We start from the raw sequence: 26,135 nt of genomic DNA, 5'->3' as shown, positions 1-26,135 counted from the left end.
TAGGGCAATAGTGATAAGACTGTTATGGTGATAACATAACATAGCTTTTCTGATGGGATTTGAAGCCTTGCATGTGGAAGGAAATCTATGCCTGAATTGGGAACATAGTTAACCTATATATGTCTAGTGGGGTAATGGGTTCTCGGGAGGAACCTATTACTCTTGTTTTGCTGAATTAACATGTTGTTGAGTTGCTTTCTAAATGTTTATGTTTATAACCCTATATCTGTCCTGCTCATGGCTGTGGTCAGAGAAGCTTCTTTAGGTGGTGGGCAGTGGCTAATGCAGAGTCCCTAATGTCCAAGTACTAAGAATAAGTGGCTAGTGCGAATTCACACCTAATCCAGAAGACAAGGGGTGTAGCGCTGAGAAAAGCACATCTACATGCCAAGTACATCCTCAAGGTTGGGTTTTTTTGTTTGTTTGTTTTTTGTTGTTGTTTTGTTTTGTTTTTTTGATGTGCCAACTAGGGCTTTTCCCGCTGGTACCACAGCCCCAAAACTAGTTGACTCCACATCCCAATTTTATTAGTTTATAGGTAATCTTGACTTAATTATTCAGTTAGTCACCACGTACACACCTCTGTGCATCAGATGCTGCTTAAGCACTAAAACAGACACAGCTTCCTATCCTTCCCATCCAGTCAAGCACGCACTCAGATGGAAATATCCATGCAAACTTTGATGGATGTTACTTCCGATATCCCTCAGCTCCTCTTGTCAGTTCCTTGGGATTCCCAAAACTGCCTTAACTCAGAGTCTGGAAAACATACTACTATATATACTAATGTCTAAGAAGTTCTAAATTCTTAAGTCCAGTTCCCAGGAGGCTTCTAAAATTTTTAAGCACTGTGGACTAGGAATAGTCTACCCAATAGTTATAATCCTTGCAGTGTTATGAGAGGTAGCTATGAGGTGGCCCGTAACTCACATTGTGCTCCCAAAGAATGTCATTTCTATAGAGTATAATTCAACAATGACAAATGTGGGTCAAAAGCTCTGCCATTTACTAACAGTATAATAACAAAATACTTTTTCATGACTGACCTTGAACCAGGAACTGTACAATGTGTCTCTGCCGATGACCTAATTTAGTCTTTGTAATAACTTTGCTAGAGTTCCCTTAGTATTATTACTATTTTAATCATGTACAGTTCATCTTTAATAAAGAATGCTATTCCTAGAGATAGGAGGGAGAGGGAGAGAAGCCTTGGCAGGACAATGTGGCAGATAATGTTAAGATTCCACGCTATCCCTTTACAGGTTGTTATGAATGTTTTTAAGGGATGGATGTGTATTGGGCTTTCTATGTTTAGGTGGACAATTACATCTTATCAATTGGCCCAAAAAAAAAAAAGAATGCTATTCCTTGAATAGTACTAGCTTATCATCTGATTGTGTGTGTGTGTGTGTGTGTGTGTGTGTGTGTGTGTGTGTAAGTCAAAAGCTAACATCAAGTGTTTTATCCCTCTATACTTTATTTTTGAAACAATACCTCTCGGTGACTTGAGTTCTAAGATTCAGTGATACTGGCTGGCCAGCAAGAGTCTTACTGTATCAGTGTTGGGATTTCAGGTGTGTGCTGCCATACTTGGCTTTTCACATGGGTATGGGGGAGGGGCGAGTCAAAGTATGGTCCTCACACTTGTATGTTAAGTATTTTACCAACTGAGCAATATCTCCAGCCCCTGTATCCGATTGGTAAAGTATGTTTTATCAGTAAATTACAAAAAAGAAAGATGGAATCATAACTTTTCAAAAGACAGAACTGGAGGTGTTTTAAGCTTCAGCAGAATGAGAACATGCCTTTGCCTTCCTATTTTAAAAGCTCTCTATAGTTTATAGTCACCTAGGGTAGAATGATGGCAACATCTGCTTGCTGCCAGCACCGACTGTCCAATGAAGTCTACGACATCTACAAAGGGAATTTGTAATAAAAAGAAAATCAATGTATGCCATTTAACCTTCAACATTCTCATACCTGGTTTTAACGTTTTCACAGCCACTGGAGTGGTATTATTCCACAGACCTTCCCAAACTTCTCCAAACTGACCAGATCCCAGTCGCTTGAGAAGCTGTATGGAGTTGCGGTCTATCTCCCACTGGTCCACAGTTTTATATGACAAATCAAAAGGGGTCGGTACCTGAATCTGTTTCAGAGAAAAGGGAGAATGCTTGTCAGAATAAGATATGGTGCTAGCTTAGAGGAAAAAGACACTTCCCATGAGAGTCTGATGACTTAAGTTTGATTCCTGGAATCTATGTAGCGTTAAGAGGAGAGCTATGCCTACACACAGCTGCCCTCTGACATCTATATGCACACTATTGTACTGAAGTGCATCTACAAACACTCATATATATAACATTTTGATTGAAAAGTAATCTTGACTTTTTAAGGAAAATGTTGATTCTAAATACCAAATATGATAAATTAAAATTTGTACTGTTAAGATGTTACACCAATGTGTGTGTTTCAGCTCTGCGTCCTTCCACCCCACCAGCACTCGGAGTCATCTTCACAGGAGTCTGCAGGAACTTTTCTCTGCCTCCTCCCTTGCTGTATCCTCTCCGTGTGAAGCTGAACTAGGAAGGCCCCCTCCCTCCCAAGTCTTTCCTACACTCCTTGGCCGTTGTACTTGTTATATGCATTACATCTCTTTGCAAAATGAAAACAATTTTCAAATCCAGTTTTATCATTTCTCTTTCTTTTCTATTCACCCATTTACCTCACTTAATAAGTAATTTTCGGGCATGTACTAGGTCTCATTCAGTAAATAAAACTGGCAAGGCCAGTTATATATCAGAGCACCGTAACAATTATTTGAATAATCAACTTGATTGGACTCAGATACATGTAAGACAGTAGTAGTTCTTGATCTGTGAGTCAGACCCTGCTGGCCAACCTCTGACTCCAGAATATTTGCATTAGTATTCATGACAGTAGCAGTGTTGCAATTATGAAGTACAATGAAAATAATTTTATGGTTGGAGGACACCGCAACATGGGGAACTCTATTAAAGGGTCACAGAATTAGGAAGGATGAGAACTACTAACATAAGAGATTAGTTAAGCAAACTTCTAGGAACATCTCTGGTGTTATTTCCAGAGCTGAGTAAGCCACAAGAGCTCTGGTATCACCAGTGCTTGGTGCTTTTGAATGATGATGGCCTTCTTTGGCATACTTAAAGGAAGAACGGGGTCTATTGGATGGTAGTAGGATGTTTCTTTAGAGCTGTAGCTCTCATGTGGTTCCCTCCTGTATTCTCCATTTTGTATACTTCCTGTCTGCCATGAACCTGCTCAACCATAAGCACTTGCCACCATGATGCTCTGCCCACGTGTGCAGACACAATAAATCTTTCCTGCTAGGTTGCTTCTGTCTGTTTGATCACAGGAGCACTGTAGGTGGTAAAACTCATTGTCAGGTTTACTGCACATATTTTGTTCCTATTGCAGCTATCAACCTCTAATACAGTGGTTCTCAACCTTTCCCAATGCAATGCTGTAATGCTTTAATATAGTTCCTTATATTGTAGTGAACGCCAACCATAAAATTATTTTTGTTGCTACATCATAACTGATGTTGTTACGGTTATGAATCACAATGTATGAATTGTAGCAGTGTTTTCCAGTGGTTTTAGGTGACAACCCCTTTAAAAAGGTTGTTCAGCCTGCCCCCCCAAAAGACTTATGGCCCACAGGCTGAGAACCACTGATAATATAAGGGCACAAAATAGCTAAAGTAGTAAAGGAGTCAGTGTGTCTCTTATAAAATAAATAATAAAACCAACAAATTTCCTTTAAAAATGAACATGGGATAGTACTGACTAAATAGTTTCCCTATCCCTGCCTTAAGTAACCAAATGTTTGTGTTTTTCTATGAACTGACAGCAAATGAAAAATGCTTGAGTATCTGAGAGGAAAGTGTTAACTTGAATGATAACTTGAACTCAGCTGAAATTCTTTCACCTTTAAGCATGGCTTCTCCAGCTTGACACACAGCCCATCACTTGTTGTGGTGTAGTAGTTCACAAATTCATTCAAGGTTGAAAAAGTTTTTCTCCTGGTGAGGAAGAAGCCACCTTCATCCAACCTTCTTATCCTGTAGTGTTTCACAACACCTTCATCTAAAACTAGAACACAAAACAAAGCCTGTCAATAAAGGCATCACTGAACCCAAACCTTTTGTGTGTGTGTGTGTGTGTGTGTGTGTGTGTGTGTGTGTGTGTGTGTGTGTGTTCAATTGTCATTGCATGGAATGAAATTTTCACAAAAGTGGTATCTTTCAACTTTGTCACAGAATGTATGAAATTTACAAAGGGGAAACACCCAAAATTTCTAGAGTGAAGCAGGGGCAATCGGAGATCAGACTGAAGGAAATAGAGAACAAAAACTAAAAAGTAAGTGTAAGGTAAAACACTCCAAGCTTGGAAGGCTAGTAAGCATCACTGAAGAAAACCAGAAAATTAAATCTGTTGTTCTAGCAATGGAAGCAAGAAAATCTTGATCTGCTCAGAAATCACAGCATTCATAGATAACAGCACAAGGTGTTGAGAAAGGTTCAATTCATGCTGGACTTTTACCCCAGGAAATCTAATAATGGGAAGAATGAAACAGAGGAATTCCACAGTGTCAGTGAGAGTCACTGTGTAAGGTCCCTTCTGTGCAGACTGTGCAGAAAGATCCAGCAGATGCAACAGGAGACGTTTTAGGGAGCCTTAAATGTGGCTTATATGTTCCTCTACAATATTGTTTAATCCACAGGCAAATCCTATAGCATCTGCAGGGACAATAACCCACATTACTTTCTGGTAGTCTGAGTGACCAGGGAAATTTTGTTCTGTCATTGGCCACTAATCACTCTCTCTTGCTAATATTCCCTTTTACTCCAGAAAGTCCTTACTCTCCTGCCAAGGTGAGATTCAGCTGACTTCAAGCACAGCCTGATCTTGGGAATGCCAAGACAGAGAGAGCTGTCTAGATGCTTCAACTCTGAGACATATAAAGGAGTCCAGGAAGACAAAAACAATTTTATCATTACCATTTTTTCTGGACTTGTTTTTGGGTTTGTTTTACTGATGGAGTTTTAAATTATTGATAGAAATTTCCAGCACGGAGGACATTTGCCTGAAAAGAGACACAACCCAGTGGAAAACAGTGTTGACTGAGGAAGTAAATCTTAGTCCCTGGGGTCAGCTACACATGACTATTTCATAACTGTAATTTAGAAGCTGTAATGAATTATAAGTATCTGATATGCAGGCTATCAGATAAGACCACCAAAGTGGTTCCAACACACAGGATGAGAACCACTGCTCTATATCAGCATGTTTCAAATAGAAGATCCAATTGTCTAAGTTGAGAATAAAGTTATAAGATGATAAGATAAAATATACTATGATAATAGGATAATCAGACATCGTCTAAATTTGAGTCAAACATACTTTCATTCCTCTTTTTAATACAAAACACAACTGGACAAGTAGCCCTCTTAAAGAGAGTATCATTTTCTTTAATTATAATTTTAAGTGTATAGTGTACATCCTTATATCCTGATCAGTCAAATTACTAATGTTACTGACTGACTCTTGGATCAAGGTTAATTGACCTGCATCACCATCTCCAAGCAAAAGGCTTTTATTATTATGGAAAACTTATCTCATAATAGATTCCTGTATCTGGATTAAAAGGCTAACAAAAAAAAATCGAAGAGAGCTGTAAACAATACCACGTCAATCCCAATTCATTTCTCCACAATGAAATAAAAACATACGAGAAGTGGAAGCAAAATATAAAGTGTAGCTGCAATTTATATAACTTATTGGCCTGAAAATTTAAGCTTTGCCATTTATCAAAAGGAAAAGTGCATCAATTATAGCGGGATGTCTAGCAAGCCAATTGATCTGTAATTGGAAATGATGAAAAGCAATGCTTTTAATTCCCATTTTTAAATAAGATGGACCATCATCTCATGGCTCCAAATTGAAGTGGACTATGTGTACATTCAACACAAATTTGTGGATTTCTATTTAATGGGCCACAAAAGATTGAAAGGCTTCCAAGCAAGACTTTTAAATCAATAGAGGAAGAAAGAGTTAAAATACTCTATATTTTTTCCTCAGTCAAGGAGGGAAATCGCAATGATTGATAGAGCTGTGGCAATTTCTACTGATTATAAAGAAAGCTTAAGCAAATGTTTGCCAGATTTTTCTTAATACAGGCCTTAACACTTTAACGTAACCAGGTACTAATATTTGGGAATTCAGGTAGAGTTTCCAAGTACAGTATGAATAATTTAATTTCATGCTATAGAGAATCACTTCAAAAGAGGGGAGATCCAGGCTATAATTTAGTACATGAATGAAATAAATCCCAATCCCCCTGGGCTTTGCTGTCATCAACACTGAATTAAATGTAGACTTTAGCAAGCTCCAGCTTCCCAAATGTTTCTGCATTCATGTACAGGTTTTTCTGATGTCCATTCCTTTCTTTCCCTGGATTCTGTACTGTTGTTTTGCTTTTCCACGGTCTTTTCATGAAATCATACATTGAACATTTTGAACATCACTTAACTATTCTTTCCTGTGGATCACCAGCCTAGCAGCTGCCTCTCTCTCTCTAGAGCTCCACTTAAAACCATCAGCAAGCCTGTTCTGTGCACTCAAGCTCTTGGCTTCTAGCAGATAACATGCTTACATACACTGATAATAAAGATATCACTTGAAGGACATGGCCTGTGAACTTCCAATGCCTAGCACAGGGTGGGCTGAAGTGACAACTCTCATAAACATCTCTGAAATGAGCAACAAAAGTAATCAACCAGTGAATTAAAACTGAAACATAAGCTACTGAGGAGTCTGATGCAAACTTAAATGAGATAGTACACAAGCACTCTCAGAATATAAATAAACTTCCCTAGAATCTCATTCTGTGCGTGTGAGCATATGTCATCTGCATATGCGTGCAGACATACTTGCCAGTGTGTGCATGGGTGAAGAGCAGAAGTCAGGGGTGTGGCTGCCTCTTTCCCTCTCCTTCCTGTTTTTGAGATGAAATTTCTCACTTCATTGAACCTAGAGTTCATTTTATTTTTGTTACACTGACCAAAGAGCACCAGGAACATAACAGTCCCACCCCACCACACACACACACACACACACATGCATGCACGCATGCACACGCACACGCACACGCACACGCACACGCACGTGGAGAGAGAGAAAGAGATAGAGACAGAGAGACTGACAGAGACAGATAGACAGAAAGAGACCTCTGAGGTTACAGATATGTACTGCCATCCCAGGGCTTTATTTTTACATGGGTCCTAAGGATCAAAAGCTCTACCCTCCAACTTGTATAGTACTACACCATCTTTCCAACCCTAAAACCTTGTATTTAAACAGAAAGAAATCAAACTAATAAAATACTATCAAGGGGCAATTACATTAAAGACAATATCTAACTTTTTGTTTTTTAAAAAAAAACAGTAGGGATATATAATTATTCAACTCCTTTGTAGTACCACGGGCCATATGACAAATCAAATATGAACTCTTTATATTCAATCTGAACAAAACTGAAACACAGATATTATTCTAAAATTAGGCCATAAGAGTTACAGCAGGGAAATTCAACACCCTATAGTCAGGATGAAGGTATATCTGATATTATACGTATCCATGAGTTGTCAAATCGAATTAAATATATTTAACTTATTTCTAAAAGTAATTTCAAATTTCTAGAATTCCCACAGTTCATAGTTGTCATTCCAAATAGCAGGAAATTCAGGGGTCTTAAAACTGGGGAGAAATGACTTTTATATTCCTTTCATTTCCTTTGATTTGTTTTAAGGAACCAACCCTGCTCTAAATTCTGTAGCTTATACATGGAGAACCATGCTCAAGCCATTGTCACTGTGAGTTGCTGTAGGCTCACAGAATTAGGCACTTCAGTAGTTAAACTGCAAAATCATAAATAAGGCCAACTATAAAGCATAATGGAGCCATCCATCAAAAAGTCAGTAGCATCGTGACAGATGTGAGTGATTACAGATCCTGTGTTTACCTCTTTGTTCTCGTTTGTGCTATTTGACCTGGAGGGAAATGTTCACCTGTCAACTGATCGAGCTACCAGAACGTGTCTAAGAATTAGCATCTATTGAAAGATGTAAGTTGGCCTGTATAAGAAGTACCATAAAAGTTTGTTGACTGCTCAGAAAGTTCTATTTCTGAATCTAACTACTGTATGGACCACACCACAGACTACCTGACTGGTATGTTGGCCCTCAGCATAAACTAACTTGAGAATCTGGAGCAACAATGGGATCTCAATCATTTGCCACAGCCAGACACATTTACGTACAGTTGCTGACAGTTCCAGCTCAGTTGTATCCTGGCAAAAAGGTCTTGTTTCACCCAGTCTCAAACAGTAGAAGAGGGTGTTTTGGCTCGAAAAGAATGTTGTGAGATTATATAATTTAAATCTATCAAAGAAAAATCTGTCCCACTTCTGTCATACCGGTAACATGCTAATCAAACATGTCAAATAAGTACAAAAGTCAAGATATGCCAAAATTAGATGTTTTGAAAGATAGGAGCTCCAGAAACTAACCTCAGAACAGAACGTAATAGAGGCAGTCATTTCAATGAAAAATGACCAGCATAGTAAGCAGCCTCTTGTTTTAGGAATAAATAAATGGATGGTTAAGCAAATTCTTACTTTCCAGCATGTCTTCTGGCATTTGGCATCATGTGGGCACAGCCTTATTGCTTCTGATGATAATAATCAGTTCCCACACCGAGTAAAACAATATGACTCCCTTGATTGAGCCAAGGATTGAAAATTGAGAACTCTCGGCCCTAATCTTATTCTGCCCATGATTTGTTCTCTGACCTTAGGCAAAGAATTTCATTTCTGCTTCCTTATCTAGAAAATGAGAATAATGATCGTATCTCTATACCCCCTCAGGGATAGTTCTAGTGTCATTGTTCACAAGGAATGATAGATATTTGCAATGTGCAATGTGTGGGCACGACATTACAATATCAGTAATATCAAATAGCCTTGTCAGCAAATGAGAGACACTTCTGCAGCGACATTTTCTATTCCTTGAACAATGGTAGCTGGTTCCCAAACATAATTTAGTGGGAAAAAATTGCTATTAATTCAATGGGAGAGAACCTTGCACTTATAAACATCTTATTTTTCTTGACTTCAAAAGATTTGGTTATAACTTTTCAAATCTATGTCAAAGACTCTCCCTATAATGTTACCTTAGAACCTATGCTGAATTAGCTCTACCTCAGTGAAAAAATGGCTTATAATTGATTGATTATGATGGAAAAATTCAACATACAGTTATTACTTTTTCAGAGGACCTGAGTTTTGTTCCCAGCACCCATATTTGGTGACTGGCAAAACCTTGTAAATTCAGGTGGTCTGAAGCTCACTTCTAGCCTCCATGTACACCAAACAGATAGACAGACATAGACACATTGATAAAAAAAAATCCAAATGTAAGAATCTCTTACATTTTATAGTGAATTCTGACTCTACAAAAACTAGACTAGGACTTGAGAAATAAAATATATCTGTCTTAAAATATTAAATGGTATCACTTAAAAGAATTGTTTTCTTTTCCAGGGCAAAAATAATATGAACTAAGACAAAAAGAAAACTGATATCTACCTTGTATCATTAATTTTGTAGGTTCCCCAAACCCCCTGTTCCCAGCCAGAAATTTTCAGTGTGCTGTCACTAGGTTCCACTGTTAAACTGTAGGTTAAATTAGGCAAAAATTCAGTATGAATGTATCTATGTTAGTTGACTCAAAAATCTTGGTAAGGAAGCTCACTAAGGACATACTTGTACAGAATGGGAATCTCAAGGACTACTCTGGGCTAGCCTTGCACAGGCTGCTACTGTTCTTCATAGGCAGCATAGCAAATAATCACTCATCTTTCTTTTTCATGCTGTGTATCAGAAATCATAATCCTGAGCCATTCAGCTGCTCAAGGCTTACTACACCTTGAAACTTGTCCTCAAGACCCATACAGACCAACCCCCTTACAGAAATAGGTCAATTTGCCCCTTCATTTTCAGAGTCAGATCAACTGACTCCTCTGTTTTAAGAATAGAGTGCAAGTTTTGTTACTTGTATGTCTGCTATCTAAAGTAAATGAGTATCTTTTTAATGGCCAATGAGTGATTTTAACATTTACTACTTTCAATAAAACTTTATTGAAAATTATGTATTGCATACAATTTCATATGGCAATAGCTTTTGATGTGTTCGGTTTTGCAACAAAACCCTCCACAAAGCAACCTAATTCTTTATTCCTCTTAGCGTTCTGACCCTTCACTTGATATTCTGTCTGCAATAAATCACCAGATATCAACATTCTTGCATTACAGCGCTCACTTTTCTGCAGAAAGTTTTTTTTACTAGGTTAAGATATAATAACCATTGATTCTCCTTTTCAAGTACTAATATTACTCTATTTAGTTATGTCTCCGCCCTGAAATGGTCAAGATTCTACATCACAAAATAAAGTAAAATTTTAAATAAATGCATGGGGGCTGGCATAATCTTTCCGTAGTGGAGTACCTGTCTCGTATGCATAAACCCTGGGTCAATCGCTGCTCACAAAATGAAAAAGAAATAAATAACATAATGAATATGTAAGTGGAGGAAGAAAATGGGACAAACAAAAAGAAAGTACCACAGTGATTCTGAGACTGAAGTCTATGTGGCATCTTTAGATGTTCATTCTGATTGGTGAGACCTGGGTCAGAGATCTGACTTTGTTACTTTTCAGCAGCTTGCAATAAAGACAGAAATGCATTCAGCTACATGATCCCCTAAAGAGAAATATCAAAAATTAGTCCAATTTAGACATACAGAGAGAGAGAGAGAGAGAGAGAGAGAGAGAGAGAGGAAGACAGAGAAACAGAGAGACAGAGAGACAGAAACAGAGACAGACACAAAGACAGAAAGACCCACACCTAAATATTTGTGATATTAAAATGAGAAATAAATTTCTCCTACAGATCATAAAGCAAACTTGAAAAATACAACAATCAATATTAGCAAAGACATTGTTAAGAGTAAATACAGCAATTCACTACAAATGGGAGGTTCTTATAAACTCTATTATTATGGACTAATTTGAAACCCGAAATCCAATAAAAGCTTGCATATGGGAAACTGAAACAACAGTTAATCACCCCAAAGAGGAAAAGCAATATGAGCAAAATATGCACTGCATCATTTTATAGAACGAAATGATTGTTAAATTGTAGCAAATCTGGGAATTGAGACTTAATTGTAGAAACTGAATAATTGTAAAATGTTACCTAGCAGGAGGGGGGAAGACATGTATTTACTGTAATAAGTGAAATAAATGGGATATACAATTAAGAGAAGATCATAATTACAAGCATAAGGATACAGCTGGCAGCTCACATGCTCCAGAACCTTTTGCTGATGACGGGATCCAGCTGAGGTTCCTTGCAGAAATCATAATTGCATATGGACAGAGATGATTAAATTTGCCAACATGAAGATTACCCTTTGATTGGCAAATGTGGGGTGTTTTAGTACATCTGTTTGCATGTCAGCTATAGTAACAGTACACAGCTTTTAAAATAACAGCACACATGCAATGCAATGCAGTGTGGTTTTACTGTTTTTAGAGAAACAATGTAAAATGTTTCCCACTTAACGCTAGTATCTACACATTTGGATCAAAATATTGTCTAGAATGGCACTCAGTGTTCTTTATATGAAGAAACAATGAAACCCATCTTTCTCTCACATTTAAAATCGTAATCCATTTTCTCCTCAAAAAGCACAATATGTCTCCTCTTCTGCCTCATCTCCTACAGAATCCCTGGCTAAACTGATTTCTAAATTCTTATAATTATCTACCATGGCAGACTCAACAAGAGCCAGTTATTGTTTCTTCTCCTTTGATTTTTTTCATATTTATCTATATTTTATATTGCTCCAACACTGTAACTTAAATTTACCCCATTTTGCGAATCCTTGCACAAGTTAAACGATAAAACAGTCAAATACCAGAGCAGATTTACTTGTGTCAAGAATATTTTCTTCTGTGACCACAAGCACATGTTAGCATGCTCAATAAATAGCTTTCTAATGAAGGAACTGAGCAATGAAATAACCTGTTTGTTTGTTTGTTTGTTTGTTTTAGGATTTCTGCTCATGGAAGTTTTGACACCCCAAGATGAACTCTTAAAAGGACAAATTTAGCAAGAGATGCTTTGAAATTCCACTATGCTGTTAGAGAAGGGACATTGGAGAAACAGAACCTAATATGTGAACTGCAGAATTTTGTTGAATTGTGTTAATGTTTTTTTTAATTTTCAATAAAGGAGAAAATGCCTACATTTAAAGGGATGCCTTCATTTCTCGAGTAATTTGTCAGTTGTTTGCAGAACTTGGATCCAAGTCTAACCCTGCAGCATGGCCTTTGAAGTTTAGCACAATAGGCAAACCCCCCCCAACCATCCTCCACTCTGGATAGATTGAAGAACAGGTGATAATATATTAAGTTCCAGGAAGCATGTTACATGTTCCAAAGCACTCTGAGGGACTTCAATTCTTCATCAGAACTCTCAGAAAACCTTCACCATGATGGGGAACTGAGGCTAATTCTTATTTGTCCTTAGAACTCAGATCACTGTTACTCTCTTTCCTCACCATGTTTCATTTAAGCAAAATGACAATAAAAATGCTGGAGGAAGTGTAATGCATAGTGATAAAAAATGCCTTGAAATCACATTTGATCTCATTAACAAATGTTTCTATCTATTGGGGTTTAGATACGGAAGTGTCCCCCAGAGGCTTATGTGTTAAATGACTGATTCCTGGAAGGGCAGGATACAGAGATGTCGAAACTGAGTGTCAGCAAGTCCTAAAAGCCCAATCATCATCAGTGGGTTAGTCCTTGATGAGGTGTAGAGAGTGGATGACTAGTTAGACAGAATAAGTCACAGACGGTAAGACTTTGAAGGATGTGTTCTGTCCCAGACCCCTTCCTTTTCACTCTTGGAGATTCCTGAGACACAGCTGAGGTGGACAGCTTTGTCTCTCCTGCCTTTGTACACCCTGTGTTGCCTCAGCACAGCTAGACTGAAAACTTTGAGACTATGAGCCAGAAAAAGCCTGTCACCCATTATGCTGTGTTTACTGTGTGCTTTATCATACAGGAGAAGAGCTAATATCCTTTTGAATGATTCATTTTGCATTATAGCTCATTTACTTTCATACTAGAATATTGTCTCCTATTTTCAACCTTGAATTTTCTCCAGTAAAGGTAACTCTTGGTAATTTCCCAATTATTCATTCATATTTCTAAAACCACACACTTTCATACCCAGAAATGTCACCATATTAAATGATATATATATATATATATCACTAGAAAGATTTATTTCATGTGTAAACTTAATCAACTAAAGGACTCTTGGAGAATCTGTAAAATTATTACTTATAACCTATTTGGTATATAGAGTCTTTAACAATAGAATTTTTGGTGCATAGAGCCAAACTGAAGGAAGCTAAGGCACTGGACCCCTTGGAAGATGTACTGAATCCAGATCTCTTCAGTGTTGTCTTTGCGTCTCAGATGCTATTTAAAAAAGAAAAAAGAGCTTTGCTCTAGCACATGTTCTTCCACAATGATGGTTTGCCATGTAAAAGACCCAAAAACAATGAAGTCGGGCATCCAAGCACTGAAATGCATGAAACCATAAGACAAAACTAAAACTGACTTCTTTTAAGTTGAACTTTCTCCAGTGTTTTACGACAAAGACAGAAATGTAATTCACGCAGACAGCAAATTCCTTGCTTCAATATCCAGGATAGGTAAATATTAATGGTTTGGTTAAAAACCAGACAGTGAGACTGACATCCACAGTATTAATCCACACCATTTTATCCTATTGAGAATGGGTAAGGATTTAAATGTTGCTGTCTTATATGGCTACTCCAAGCCCAAAACAATTAACTTTCCAGCTATGAGTCTTGCTTAAGAATGAGATGGTGTAGCTGGGTCCTCAGATAGTACTATGCTCAGTTTTCTGAGGAACCTCCAGACTGGTTTCCAGAGTGGTTGTACCCACTTGCAATCTCACCACCAACAAAGGAGTATTCCTCTTTCTCTACTTCCTCCCTAGCATCTGTTGTCTCCTGAGTTTTTTTATCTTAACCCTTCGACTGGTGTGGGTGGAATCTCAGGGTTGCTTTGGTTTGCATTTTCCTGATGACTAAGGATGTTAAACATTTCTTTAGGTACTTCTCAGCCATTCTATATTCATCAGGTGAGAATTCTTTGTTTAGCTCTGTACCCCATTTTAATAGGGTTATTTGATTCTCTGGAGTCTAACTTCTTGAGTTCTTTGTATATATTGGATATTAGCCCTCCACTCCTAGGTATATACCCAAAAAATATTCCAATATATAACAAAGACACATGCTTCACTATGTTCATAGCAGCCCTATTTATAATAGCCAGATGCTGGGAACAACCTAGATGTCCTTCAACAGAAGAATGGATATAGAAAATGTGGTACATCTGCACAATGGAGTACTACTCAGCTATCAAAAACCTCATGAAATTCATAGACAAATGGATGGAACTAGAAAATATCACTGAATGAGGTAACCCAATCATAAAAAAAAAAACACTATGCATTCACTGATAAGTGGATATTAGCCCAAAAGCTCAGATTACCCAAGATACAATCCACAAACCATAAAGAATGATCAAAATGCAGATGCTTCTGTCTTTAAAAGCAGAACAAAAATATTTGTAGGAGGAGATATGGAAGCAACTTTGGAGTAGAGATTGAAGGAATGGCCATTCAGAGCCTACCCCACCTGAGGATCCTGCCCATATACATACAGCCAACAACCCATACAATATTGCTGATGCCAAAAAGTGCATGATGGCAGGAACCTGATTGATATAGCTGTCTTCTGAGAGGATGTCAGAGCATGACAAATACAGAGGTGAATGCTTGCAGCCAACCATTAAACTGAGTATGCGGTCCTCATTGGAGGAGTTAGAGAAAGGATTGAAGGAGCTAAAGAGGTTTGCAACCCCATAAGAACAATAATACCAATCAACCAGAGCTCCCAGAGACGTAACAGTCATCCAAAGAGTACACATGGACAGATCCATGGCTCCAGCTGCATATGTAATAGAGGATGGCCTTGTTGGGCACCAGAGGTAGGAGAAGCCCTTGGTCCTGCCAAGGCTGGACTCCCCTTCAACCCCCGTTTTGGGGTAATGTCAGGGCTCGGAGGTGGGAAGGGATGAGTGGTTGGGTGGGGAAAAGGGGATAACATCTGAAATGTAAATAAAAATATTCAATAAAAAAGAAAATTTTAATTAAGTAATTAATTAATTAAAAATCAAAAAAAATGAGATGGTGGTAAATTTAATTTCTACCACTGATATTCCTTAGAGGAAAAGGAAGGGTACCTGCTCAGCCCCCTGGGGAACATTTTTGCAATCTTTAGGTTCTCCTCTTTATTTAACATCTTGAGCTCCAGAAAAGCTGCCCTCATTCATCTTCTCTTTCTCTTCAGTGACTTCAAATATAACAGGTAAATATTTAATTTAAAAAATCAACTAAAGAGATAGCCTACAGAATGGAAAAAATCCCAGTCAACTGCACATCTGACAGAATTAATATTGTGTTTGTGTGTGTGTGTGTGTGTATGTGTATGTGTACCAAAAAGCACATAACCCAGCCATTAAATGAACAAGTGAAATGAATAAATAGTTCTCAAAAGATGAATGACAAATGCCCAACAAACACTAAAAAGAATATTTATCAGCCACCAGAAAAATATAAACAAAAACTACATTAAGATTCCATTTTACCCACTCAGAATGGCTATTATTCAGAAAACAAGTAAGAGCAAATGCTAGTCAACATAGAGGTAAAGGGGCACATGCAATGCTAGGAGTAATGTAGACTCAGCCAGTCACTGTGGGGAGAGGGTATGCAGATGGAATTAAGATCTGACCCAAAATATCATTCCTGAGTAATTTACCCTAAGGTCAGTAAGTCAACATATTTCAAAGAATCTTGCACATAGACTGTTTACTACAGTTCTACTTAAATTAAACAATCAACTGTGTCTGACAAAAGAGATAAGGGTAGTAAAGAAAATGTAGTGTCTGTAAGAGAATTTTATTAAGCTTAAGAGAAGAAAGTTGTGCTGGATTTAGGAAAACAGAGCAAACTATAGATCGTCAATGTTAAATGAATGAAGTCAGACTTAAAGAGACAGATGTCATATGTCTTTCTCATTGTTCACTCCATATTTTACATAAATACATAAAACCACACATGTATACATGGCATGAAAGCAGAAATTAAGGTATCTAGAGGAACGAATGTGATTGGCTGCATTGGGGAAAGAACAAAGCAGAAGGGTGGCAGTCTAGATAGGAACATGGTCAAACTACTTTATATATTTCTGTGAAAACATCCTTTTGAAATTCATTCTATGTGACCCTGTGATGGTTTGTATATACTCAGCCCAGGGAGTGGCACTATTAGACAATGTGGCCCTGTTAGAGTAGGCACGGCACTGTGGGTGTGGGCTTTAATACCCTCATCCTAGCTGCCTGGAAGTTTGTATTCTGCTAGCAACCTTCAAATGAAAATTTAGAAATTCTCAGCTATTCCTGCACCATGCCTGCCTAGATGTTGCCATATTCCTGCCTTGATGATAATGGACTGAACCTCTGAACCTGTAAGCCAGTCTCAATGAAATGTTCTTTATAAGAGTTGCCTTGGTCATGGTGTCTTATCACAGCAGTAAAACCCTGAGACGGAACTTATACCAACAAAAAATGTATTCATATTTCTCATTCTCCAAAATTTCCTCTTAGCTGGAATTCCACATGACCATCAAAAAAAAAAAAAAACAAAAAACAAAAAACAAAAAACAAAAAACAAAAAAAAAACCAAGACATTCAAGCTAGAGATCTAGGGATCAATGCTAAAGCTAGAGACAAGGAATCGTCTTTGATTCTTGTCTCTTCCTGACTTTTTAACTCAGTGGGCACTATGTTCCCTCCATCCATGTTTCCCATTGTCACTATCTTGCTGAGAGCTTATCAGTGCTTTGTCCCTGGTTCTCTCAGTAAAGTCAAATGCAAGTTGTCCCCAGTCTTGTTGTCTATCGTCCATCAACAACATGGTTGTCTTTCCAAAATGGAAATATTAACTGTTTTGCTCTCCTTGATAATGCTCAAACACTTCCCCCACTGTCTGAAGTTCAGACTCCCTAAGAGTATTATGCTCTGTACTCTCTCTTCATGGTTTGTTTACTTATAATTCCAGAAGTTAATATTGGGTTTCATACCCCTGTTTATTTGCATAAACTATTAGCTACAATGAGAATGCCTTTTATTTATATATTATATATTAACTAATTTTTCAAGGCTAGGCCCAGAATCCCTTCCTTCCTTAAGCTTTCTACTAGCTGAATTAAACAGAGTGTCTCCCTTGACCCTGAGTCTCCCACTGTATACCAACCTCCAGGTCCTAGAGGTTATACATTCCAGTGTTATCATTGTACCAGTCCTTTAACACTCAGCCATTTAATTGTGAAGATCATAACTTCATTGCTTTATAAGTCTAGTAACAAGCACAAAACTATCTTGTCACTGTCATAATTACTGTTTATTGGGCTTTTATTATATATCAAATTTGGTGCTAGGAGCTTTATATACATGATTTCAATGAACCCGCCCTGATGTGGAAAAATGAAGCTAAATTATCTTTAATGAGTTGCTCAAGGGCACTCAGGAATTATGTGCCAGAGGTGAAATTGAAGTCCAGATAGGTTAAGATGGGTTGATGTCTTAAGCCTTGCATCTTTTTAGACCAACCAGAGTTCTTGGAAGGATGCTTCTGGCCCAGATTCACAAGGACCAAAATTACAGGGAAGTATACAACACCTGGGAACTTAAGCCATCGCTCTAAACTTCAGTTATACTTTTTTCAGTGATTTTTTTTCAGTTACAGCATTTGTCTAATATAACAAACTCCCCAAGATATCTAAACAACATTTAAAAGTCAATCAAATTAAGCTGAGAATTGATGGAGTTTAAGTTACCTTATACATTTGACACAGTGTGTAAACAAATGAATTCTCAGTATACCTGAGGAAGAGACAGGTGAAGAAATGATGAATCTGGAAAAGACTCAAGTGACTTCTTATTTTTTATTATTCTTTATTCCCTTCAGTCCCAGTGGAAAGATCTTATTACCTATTTCATTGTCATCTCAGACAAATTCTAATTGGCTAACATATAGACTGTTGAGTCAGACTCCAAATCACATGGTCAACACCCAACCCTACTGTGAATGTGCTGAGGACCAGTAAATGCTTTTAGTCTATGTTTTGAAGAAAGTTATTTTAGTGTGCTGACTCTGACTCAGAGGTGATCTAGAGATCTTCATTGGGAACATTTCTTATATTGTGGTTAAGAAAACTTTGGTAGACTCATTCATGAGGATTTATGAATGGAACACTACTTAGCGATGGTAGGGAATTCTTCCTTTCTTTCCCTTGTGAGGTAGCATAGGGTAAGGAAGAGCCTGGGCTTGGTATCCATAGGGTTGGGGTAGAAACTACCTTCTCTAAAAGCTTGGGAAGCACTTTATTCATGTCCTCTAAGTTCCATTTCCTCCTCTTTAAAGCAGAGCCGAAGATTCTCTGCAAGACCGTTGTGACCATTATAATGACACTTAAATTTGAGCATTTTTTCAATGCATATTAGCCACTATAGTGTTTCCAAAACCACAGGGAGCTGACACCACTTGAGCTGCCCCTTGAGCAAACAGTCAAATCGCTTCTCCTCAAGGCCATTCCAGAAGGTGGAGAGGGCTAGAAGAGAAACATTGATAAAACAGGCTTGCTGCTATGTTTATATTTAAAGAATGACAGATGGAATCCCTACCTAACATTAAATCTGACTCCACTTTTCATCTTTTATTTTATTTCAAGGTGGAATAAGCATCATAGAAAGCTCTGAAGCCAGCTGCCTGCTTATATATAACCCTCAGTTTCTTTTCTTTCTGCTGTGTGACCTTAGACAAGCTACTTCCAGCTCTCCATTTCTGGGTTTCTTCACATGTGAATTTGTAACTAAGTGCACTTCCCAGAGCTAACTGTGTCAAGACATAAAATACTCAATATCTGTCTGTGGTGGCCTAACTACCTTGTAGCTAACTACTGGGAAAGGCGACACTGCTGATGGGAGGATGCAGCAGACGTCACCATGATCAGATCTTCCAACCAAGAGGATTGGATCCCACAGTTCTGCTTTCCAATGTCTTCCAAAACCCCAATGTAAAGGAGCAGCCTCTATTTCTACTCTAACTCTCTATTATGTAGAGAAAACTACCTTCCTTGACTTTGGTGATTTTCTTACTTAGCTAAAGGCCAGAGTAGCTCATTAATAGGTGCCCTTCCTACATGAACGCCTCTCTTCTATTCCGTTTGCATCTCACCTCTATTGCCAACTGGGGTATAGGTTCATGAGTCAGGACTGTCTTGTTTTCTGTTACAGCTCAACCCTCTGATGACTTACAGGGACATAAAAGACACTAAACACATACCTGATGAATGAGACACACATTCTTTAAAGCTAGAATCATCTAAGGAGCAGGCTTACAGTGGAGATGCAGAAAACGCCTCTCAGATAGTTACGTAAAAATGGAAGTGTAATTTTTGCTTATTTGTTTTTTTTCTTATATCTTTGCCTTTTCCATGTTTCAGTTTTCATCAATTTCTTTTTGTTTTGGTTTTTTGTTTGTTTGTTTGTTTGTTTGGGTTTTTTTGTTTTGTTTTTGGTTTTCTAGGTTTTTTTTTTTTTTTTTTTTTTTTTTGTGAACAGTCAGGAAAGTAAATTTAGCCTCTGTTAGGAATGGGCTTTTAAGGCAGCAAAAGGATTTCTAAGAGTCTAGTTCCTGTGCCAAAGTTTCTGATAAATGAACGCAAAACATGTTTTTAAATGTATTAGACATTTCTTCCTGATTGATGGGATATTAATAAATAGCTATAAGTTATCTACTATGCATGTATCACTTTAAACACGCAGTTTAAAATTAGAACTACCATATTATTAAGTTAGATTATATTTATTTAGTTTGCTTTTTATATAATGAACACATTTTGCATGGCAATCACTGGATAGAAACCAGACACCATAAGAAAATTTAAACCTCTGTCAGTCTTTTAAAATAAATAAAAATAGCATTGTTGCCAACCAGGTGTTTTCATTCACAGCACACATTTTTAGAAATGCTTTTCCAATAAAATCAGATGTTAACCTCCCTATAAACCACTGAGTCCTGAAGACTGAAAATACAAATAAATTACTTAATGAAAAGAAAACATGCATGAGGTTGGGTGGCAGTTTATGTACTGGAGTAACAGCAACTTTTCAATAGCTACACAGTGGAAGAAAATAACACTAAATTTGCTGGGTCACACATGCACAAAGAAGAAGAAAGTAGTAAGGGACTAATGGAAGTGACCCAAAGGAAAAGTGGGGAATGGGAGAGACTGATGGAGATGAAGGCAGCGTATACATTTATGAAAACTAAATGAAAAATTAATTAAGTTAAACATCATGTTTAACAATTTTGTAATTTTGATATTACTTTGATATACTTTATATCATCTTACAGCTGTATATGTTGATCTTCTCTCTCCTTCTAAAATTAAAGATAGCATTTCAGGTGAGAAGTAAAAATAAAAGACAATAAAATACTTCTGTTTTCTTGCTTCATAGCATGTTATTTCCTGATATACCACAAGAGGGAGGATGTAGTTAAAAGCTGGCCAGTGGTCAAATTTCTGAGGTGGTTGAGGAAGCTTGCATAGTTTGGGGATTTTCTTTGTAATTCTTTCTTTCTTTTTAAGGAAGCGTTCTCATAGACTCCATACAGAGTACAAGAGTAACTAGATGCCGGTGGCTGTCAGCTCAGCTTGACTTCTTCTTCCTTCCCTTTGCCTTTCTGCCTTCTACAGCTCAAAACTTTTGATCCTCCATCTTTTTTTCTCCAGTATGAGATCATTGAGCTTACACTGTGATGCAAGCCTCCAAACTAAGAAAACTGTTGGCTTCAATTGGTTGTCCCTATTTACACATATAGGCCATACAGAATTTATCCCTGCCACATTTATAATATGCACAATGCAATGTCTTTGTTATTTATTCAGATGTGTTGGTGATAATGGATAAACAACATACAGATTTATATCTTCTTATTTGAAAATTCAAAAGTGGACTGCAGAAAGTATTTCCCCACTCTCAGTTAAGGCACATGATATATGTTTCAAAAGTAAAGAAGTTATTAAGAATGAATATTATTTGAACAGAAAAATAACTTTGTTTTTGGTTTGGGTCTTGGGGTTTTGTTTGTTTATTTGTTTTTGCTTTGTTTCTTTTCTTTTTTTTTTCTTTTAGGACAGGGTCTATCTACAGAATCCTGGAACTCCCTATGAATACCAGGCTGGCCTCAAACTCACAGAGATCCACCTGCCAAGTCCTATATATTTTGTTCAAAGAAAGGAAAAACAAACATTATGAAGACAAGGCTAGGAAATCTAATTGCAGTAGATGGTATAACTCTCACAGGAAGCACAGGAGGATTTAAGGTCGTATCAAAGACTACACTAGAATTATAAGTACTGTTTAATATGCGCAATGTTCTTGTCCATCGGAGAAATGCAAACCAAAACTACTGTGAGATTCTATCTTAAGCTGGTCAGAATGGCTACAACCCAGAAAAGAGATAATAACAAATGCTGAGGTCTTCCTGGTTGCTGCCGCTGCAGAGAGCCCGTGGGCAGCACCCCATGAGCGAACTTGAGCCTCAGGACCACAGGTAAGACCAAATTTTCTGCTGCAAGAAAGCTGCCTGGTGAACTCAAGACACAGGCCCACAGGAACAGCTGAAGACCTGTAGAGAGGAAAAACTACACGCCCGAAAGCAGAACACTCTGTCCCCATAACTGACTGAAAGAGAGGAAAACAGGTCTACAGCACTCCTGACACACAGGCTTATAGGACAGTCTAGCCACTGTCAGAAATAGCAGAACAAAGTAACACTAGAGATAATCTGATGGCGAGAGGCAAGCGCAGGAACCCAAGCAACAGAAACCAAGACTACATGCCATCATCGGAGCCCAATTCTCCCACCAAAACAAACATGGAATATCCAAACACACCAGAAAAGCAAGATCTAGTTACAAAATCATATTTGATCATGATGCTGGAGGACTTCAAGAAAGACATGAACACACTTAGGGAAGCACAGGAAAACATTAATAAACAAGTAAAAGCCTACAGAGAGGAATCGCAAAAATCCCTGAAAGAATTCCAGGAAAACACAATCAAACAGTTGAAGGAATTAAAAATGGAAATAGAAGCAATCAAGAAAGAACACATGGAAACAACCCTGGATATAGAAAACCAAAAGAAGAGACAAGGAGCTGTAGATACAAGCCTCACCAACAGAATTCAAGAGATGGAAGAGAGAATCTCAGGAGCAGAAGATTCCATAGAAATCATTGACTCAACTGTCAAAGATAATGTAAAGCGGAAAAAGCTACTGGTCCAAAACATACAGGAAATCCAGGACTCAATGAGAAGATCAAACCTAAGGATAATAGGTATAGAAGAGAGTGAAGACTCCCAGCTCAAAGGACCAGTAAATATCTTCAACAAAATCATAGAAGAAAACTTCCCTAACCTAAAAAAAGAGATACCCATAGACATACAAGAAGCCTACAGAACTCCAAATAGATTGGACCAGAAAAGAAACACCTCCCGTCACATAATTGTCAAAACACCAAACGCACAAAATAAAGAAAGAATATTAAAAGCAGTAAGGGAAAAAGGTCAAGTAACATATAAAGGCAGACCTATCAGAATCACACCAGACTTCTCGCCAGAAACTATGAAGGCCAGAAGATCCTGGACTGATGTCATACAGACCCTAAGAGAACACAAATGCCAGCCCAGGTTACTGTAACCAGCAAAACTCTCAATTAACATTGATGGAGAAACCAAGATATTCCATGACAAAACCAAATTTACACAATATCTTTCTACAAATCCAGCACTACAAAGGATAATAAATGGTAAAGCCCAACATAAGGAGGCAAGCTATACCCTAGAAGAAGCAAGAAACTAATCGTCTTGGCAACAAAACAAAGAGAATGAAAGCACACAAACATAACCTCACATCCAAATATGAATATAAAGGGAAGCAATAATCACTATTCCTTAATATCTCTCAATATCAATGGCCTCAACTCCCCAATAAAAAGACATAGATTAACAAACTGGATACGCAATGAGGACCCTGCATTCTGCTGCCTACAGGAAACACACCTCAGAGACAAAGACAGACACTACCTCAGAGTGAAAGGCTGGAAAACAACTTTCCAAGCAAATGATCAGAAGAAGCAAGCTGGAGTAGCCATTCTAATATCAAATAAAATCAATTTCCAACTAAAAGTCATCAAAAAAGATAAGGAAGGACACTTCATATTCATCAAAGGAAAAATCAACCAAGATGAACTCTCAATCCTAAATATCTATGCCCCAAATACAAGGGCACCTACATACGTAAAAGAAACCTTACTAAAGCTCAAAACACACATTGCACCTCACACAATAATAGTGGGAGACTTCAACACCCCACTCTCATCAATGGACAGATCATGGAAACAGAAATTAAACAGTGATGTCGACAGACTAAGAGAAGTCATGAGCCAAATGGACTTAACGGATATTTATAGAACATTCTATCCTAAAGCAAAAGGATATACCTTCTTCTCAGCTCCTCATGGTACTTTCTCCAAAATTGACCATATAATTGGTCAAAAAACGGGCCTCAACAGGTACAGAAAGATAGAGATAATCCCATGCATGCTATCGGACCACCACGGCCTAAAACTGGTCTTCAATAACAATAAGGGAAGAATGCCCACATATACATGGAAATTGAACAATGCTCTAATCAATGATAACCTGGTCAAGGAAGAAATAAAGAAAGAAATTAAAAACTTTTTAGAATTTAATGAAAATGAAGATACAACATACCCAAACTTATGGGACACAATGAAAGCTGTGCTAAGAGGAAAACTCATAGCGCTGAGTGCCTGCAGAAAGAAACAGGAAAGAGCATATGTCAGCAGCTTGACAGCACACCTAAAAGCTCTAGAACAAAAAGAAGCAAATACACCCAGGAGGAGTAGAAGGCAGGAAATAATCAAACTCAGAGCTGAAATCAACCAAGTAGAAACAAAAAGGACCATAGAAAGAATCAACAGAACCAAAAGTTGGTTCTTTGAGAAAATCAACAAGATAGATAAACCCTTAGCCAGACTAACGAGAGGACACGAGAGTGCGTCCAAATTAACAAAATTAGAAATGAAAAGGGAGACATAACTACAGATTCAGAGGAAATTCAAAAAATCATCAGATCTTACTATAAAAACCTATATTCAACAAAATTTGAAAATCTTCAGGAAATGGACAATTTCCTAGACAGATACCAGGTATCGAAGTTAAATCAGGAACAGATAAACCAGTTAAACAACCCCATAACTCCTAAGGAAATAGAAGCAGTCATTAAAGGTCTTCCAACCAAAAAGAGCCCAGGTCCAGACGGGTTTAGTGCAGAATTCTATCAAACCTTCATAGAAGACCTCATACCAATATTATCCAAACTATTCCACAAAATTGAAACAGATGGAGCCCTACCGAATTCCTTCTACGAAGCCATAATTACTCTTATACCTAAACCACACAAAGACACAACAAAGAAAGAGAACTTCAGACCAATTTCCCTTATGAATATCGACGCAAAAGTACTCAATAAAATTCTGGCAAACCGAATTCAAGAGCACATCAAAACAATCATCCACCATGATCAAGTAGGCTTCATCCCAGGCATGCAGGGATGGTTTAATATACGGAAAACCATCAACGTGATCCATCATATAAACAAACTGAAAGAACAAAACCACATGATCATTTCATTAGATGCTGAGAAAGCATTTGACAAAATTCAACACCCCTTCATGATAAAAGTCCTGGAAAGAATAGGAATTCAAGGCCCATACCTAAACATAGTAAACGCCATATACAGCAAACCAGTTGCTAACATTAAACTAAATGGAGAGAAACTCGAAGCAATCCCACTAAAATCAGGGACTAGACAAGGCTGCCCACTCTCTCCCTACTTATTCAATATAGTTCTTGAAGTTCTAGCCAGAGCAATCAGACAACAAAAGGAGATCAAGGGGATACAGATCGGAAAAGAAGAAGTCAAAATATCACTATTTGCAGATGACATGATAGTATATTTAAGTGATCCCAAAAGTTCCACCAGAGAACTACTAAAGCTGATAAACAACTTCAGCAAAGTGGCTGGGTATAAAATTAACTCAAATAAATCAGTTGCCTTCCTCTATACAAAAGAGAAACAAGCCGAGAAAGAAATTAGGGAAACGACACCCTTCATAATAGACCCAAATAATATAAAGTACCTCGGTGTGACTTTAACCAAGCAAGTAAAAGATCTGTACAATAAGAACTTCAAGACACTGAGGAAAGAAATTGAAGAAGACCTCAGAAGATGGAAAGATCTCCCATGCTCATGGATTGGCAGGATTAATATAGTAAAAATGGCCATTTTACCAAAAGCAATCTACAGATTCAATGCAATCCCCATCAAAATACCAATCCAATTCTTCAAAGAGTTAGACAGAACAATTTGCAAATTCATCTGGAATAACAAAAAACCCAGGATAGCTAAAGCTATCCTCAACAATAAAAGGACTTCAGGGGGAATCACTATCCCTGAACTCAAGCAGTATTACAGAGCAATAGTGATAAAAACTGCATGGTATTGGTACAGAGACAGACAGATAGACCAATGGAATAGAATTGAAGACCCAGAAATGAACCCACACACCTATGGTCACTTGATTTTTGACAAAGGAGCCAAAACCATCCAATGGAAAAAAGATAGCATTTTCAGCAAATGGTGCT

At 37.7% G+C, this 26,135-nt stretch overlaps 1 protein-coding gene across 1 annotated transcript in view; it reads right to left on the bottom strand.

The window, feature by feature from the left end:
• The window catches only part of Frk (fyn-related Src family tyrosine kinase), a 105,263-nt gene that overhangs the window by 22,089 nt on the left and 57,039 nt on the right, over positions 1 to 26,135 (bottom strand). Inside the window, 2 exon segments of the mRNA NM_024368.2 lie at positions 1,981 to 2,149; positions 3,970 to 4,133. Of these exon segments, the coding sequence (NP_077344.1) occupies positions 1,981 to 2,149; positions 3,970 to 4,133 (333 nt within the window).

Source organism: Rattus norvegicus, chromosome 20 (assembly GCF_021556685.1).
Source record: "Rattus norvegicus strain SHRSP/BbbUtx chromosome 20, alternate assembly SHRSP_T2T, whole genome shotgun sequence".
NCBI classification, from domain to species: Eukaryota; Metazoa; Chordata; class Mammalia; order Rodentia; family Muridae; genus Rattus; species Rattus norvegicus.
This window is presented reverse-complemented; position numbering and strand designations above follow the sequence as displayed.